This window comes from Mastomys coucha, unplaced genomic scaffold (assembly GCF_008632895.1).
Source record: "Mastomys coucha isolate ucsf_1 unplaced genomic scaffold, UCSF_Mcou_1 pScaffold22, whole genome shotgun sequence".
Classification (NCBI taxonomy): Eukaryota; Metazoa; Chordata; class Mammalia; order Rodentia; family Muridae; genus Mastomys; species Mastomys coucha.
The window spans coordinates 185,711,953-185,714,281 of NW_022196905.1; the positions used below are offsets into that span (position 1 = coordinate 185,711,953).

The 2,329-nt window shown below is 38.3% G+C and overlaps 1 protein-coding gene across 1 annotated transcript in view; it reads right to left on the reverse strand.

Annotated features, from left to right (window-relative positions):
* The window catches only part of Klkb1 (kallikrein B1), a 29,669-nt gene extending 27,627 nt beyond the window's left edge, over positions 1 to 2,042 (reverse strand). Inside the window, exon 1 of the mRNA XM_031342857.1 lies at positions 1,984 to 2,042. Coding sequence (XP_031198717.1) covers positions 1,984 to 2,041 — 58 coding nt within the window. The 5' untranslated portion in view covers position 2,042. The remainder of the gene's footprint in view (positions 1 to 1,983) is intronic.
* Positions 2,043 to 2,329: the final 287 nt, after the last annotated feature.

Genomic DNA, 2,329 nt, shown 5'->3' on the forward strand with positions numbered 1-2,329 from the left:
AACCAGAACCACAGAATCTTCACAATCAAAACAACATGGCCCTGATAAGAGTCTTTAATCTTTCCTCTAAAATTTCACAAGTCAGGCCTCCATGTCTGCACTGTTCTCAACATGATCTTCCAAGCTCCCATAGAACACCCCACAGAGTTCTTAACAACCAGTGGTTCTTCTAGGTCAAAGTTCCAAAGTCCTTCCACAGTCCTCCCCAACACATGGTCAGGTTGTCACAGAAATACTCCATTATGCTGGTACCAATTTGTCTTAGTCAGGGTTTCTATTTCTGCACAAACATCATGACCAAGAAGCAAATTGGGGAGGAAAGGGTTTATCTGGCTTACTTCCACATTGCTGTTGATCACCAGAGGAAGTCAGGATTGGAACTCAAGCAGGTCAGAAAGCAGGAGCTGATGCAGAGGCCATGGAGGGATGTTCCTTACTGGTTTGCTTTCTCCTGGCTTGCTCAGCCTGCTCTCTTATAGAACTCAAGACCTTCAGCCCAGGGATGGCACCACCCACAAGGGGCAATTGAGAAAATGCCCCTCAGCTGGATCTCATGGAGGCACTTCACCAACTGAAACTCCCTTCTCTGTGATAACTCCAGCCTGTGTCAAGTTGACACACAAAACCAGCCAGTACAGTGACTCTATGTCAGACGACAAAGTAACAGATCTCTATCAGAGCTCACAGTTCTAAGTGGGGCAGTTAAACACTCCCACATGCTTGTAGGGAAAACCAAACAGAGAATGCCTTTCTGGAAGCTAATCCCATAATGCATGCCATAAAACCTCCAAAGGTACTCATACTTTTGTATCTAAAATGTAATCTATAGAAATTGTTGAATATGTGCATAAAATGCACACACATACAAAATAACAAAAATGTTCAATTGCATTAACATTAGCTATAAATAGCAAAGGTAAGTTAAAAATTATTTTTCATTTATATTCATATCTTTTCATTAAAATTATTATTCATGAATAACACTTTTATCCAACAGATCGATTCATGCAGAAAAATATGAAAAACTAAAGAAAGATTAGCAATCCTTATTTTGTACCTTAGCACTATATAAAGTACTTGTTTTCAAGTATTATATGTATTCCCATGTCTCACTTTCCTATCATGATCGTGAATATTATAGCCATGGCCCACAGCATCTCTGGCTATCACTCCTCATCTTTGGTTTGAGCATGGCAGAAGTTGTGGCACAGAAGCACAGTTACAGATGATGGGCCAGGTGGAAGGAGCAGAGAGGGATGGAAAAAAGAGTTTACCTAGAGAAATGATTTTTATTTACAAGGACAAGCCTGTGTTTGCCAAATACTTGAGAGTCAAGAAAACAATCCTTGTATCTTAAGTCAGCTTTGACTCAGAACACACCTCTCATGTAAATGTCCAGGGAAATCTCCCTCTATAATGACTATTGAAAGGGGGTGTTCAGGGTCATGCTCATATTCTGAAAAGTAAAGGAATATACAGAGAAAGAACACTGACACCTAGTGTTGAAAGCTGTCCATCCAGACTACCAAAGGGATACTACACTAGTTAAATCCAAAGCAAGTACTTTCAGTTCAGAAACTGCTCTCTATGCCTTGTATTAAAAATATGGACTAATCAGATACTTGGATTGGACTCAACCACTACACACTATCTGATATTCTTTCCAATTTTTCAGGTAGAGTTTTTATTTAGAAGGCTGATAATAAAAACAAAGCAACTCTTTGGGATGGGAGAGTCTCTGCTAGAGAGTAATCTCAAAACAGAAATTTCTACTAATAGACTCACTGATGTCTCTAAGTTTCTCCCCCTGTTCACCTGTGTTTGGGGTAATGTATCTAAGGAGAAGTTCTTGCCTTGGAGTATCAAAGGCTGCCATTTTCCTCAAAGCTGTATGGTAAAAGGCTTTCTCTAGGAGTGGCATAGTTTGCAAGGCCTTTTCTCTCTCACACACTATCAATGTGAACTCCTAGAGATAATACTTACCGCAGGAAACTGTAGCAAACAAGGAAACAAAATAACTCACTCGGTTGAATAAAATCATCCTTTGAAAGAAAAAAGTATACATATAACTACTAGGTTTAGGTCATTTTTACCATGCATTTAATAGACTTAATTTAATATAGACTTCACCTTTTTGATAAATGTCTAAAATGCAAATTGCAGCACATAACCAGAAGAAGGAAGATTTGGAGGTGGGGGAGCATTTTGTATATAGAAAATTAAAATATTTATCATGCATCCCAAGATACAAATTGAGACCTCTAGACTACTATTAGTGTGTATTAGTGTATTTATTGTTAATTTTGAAGATTTATTTCTATTAATTTTG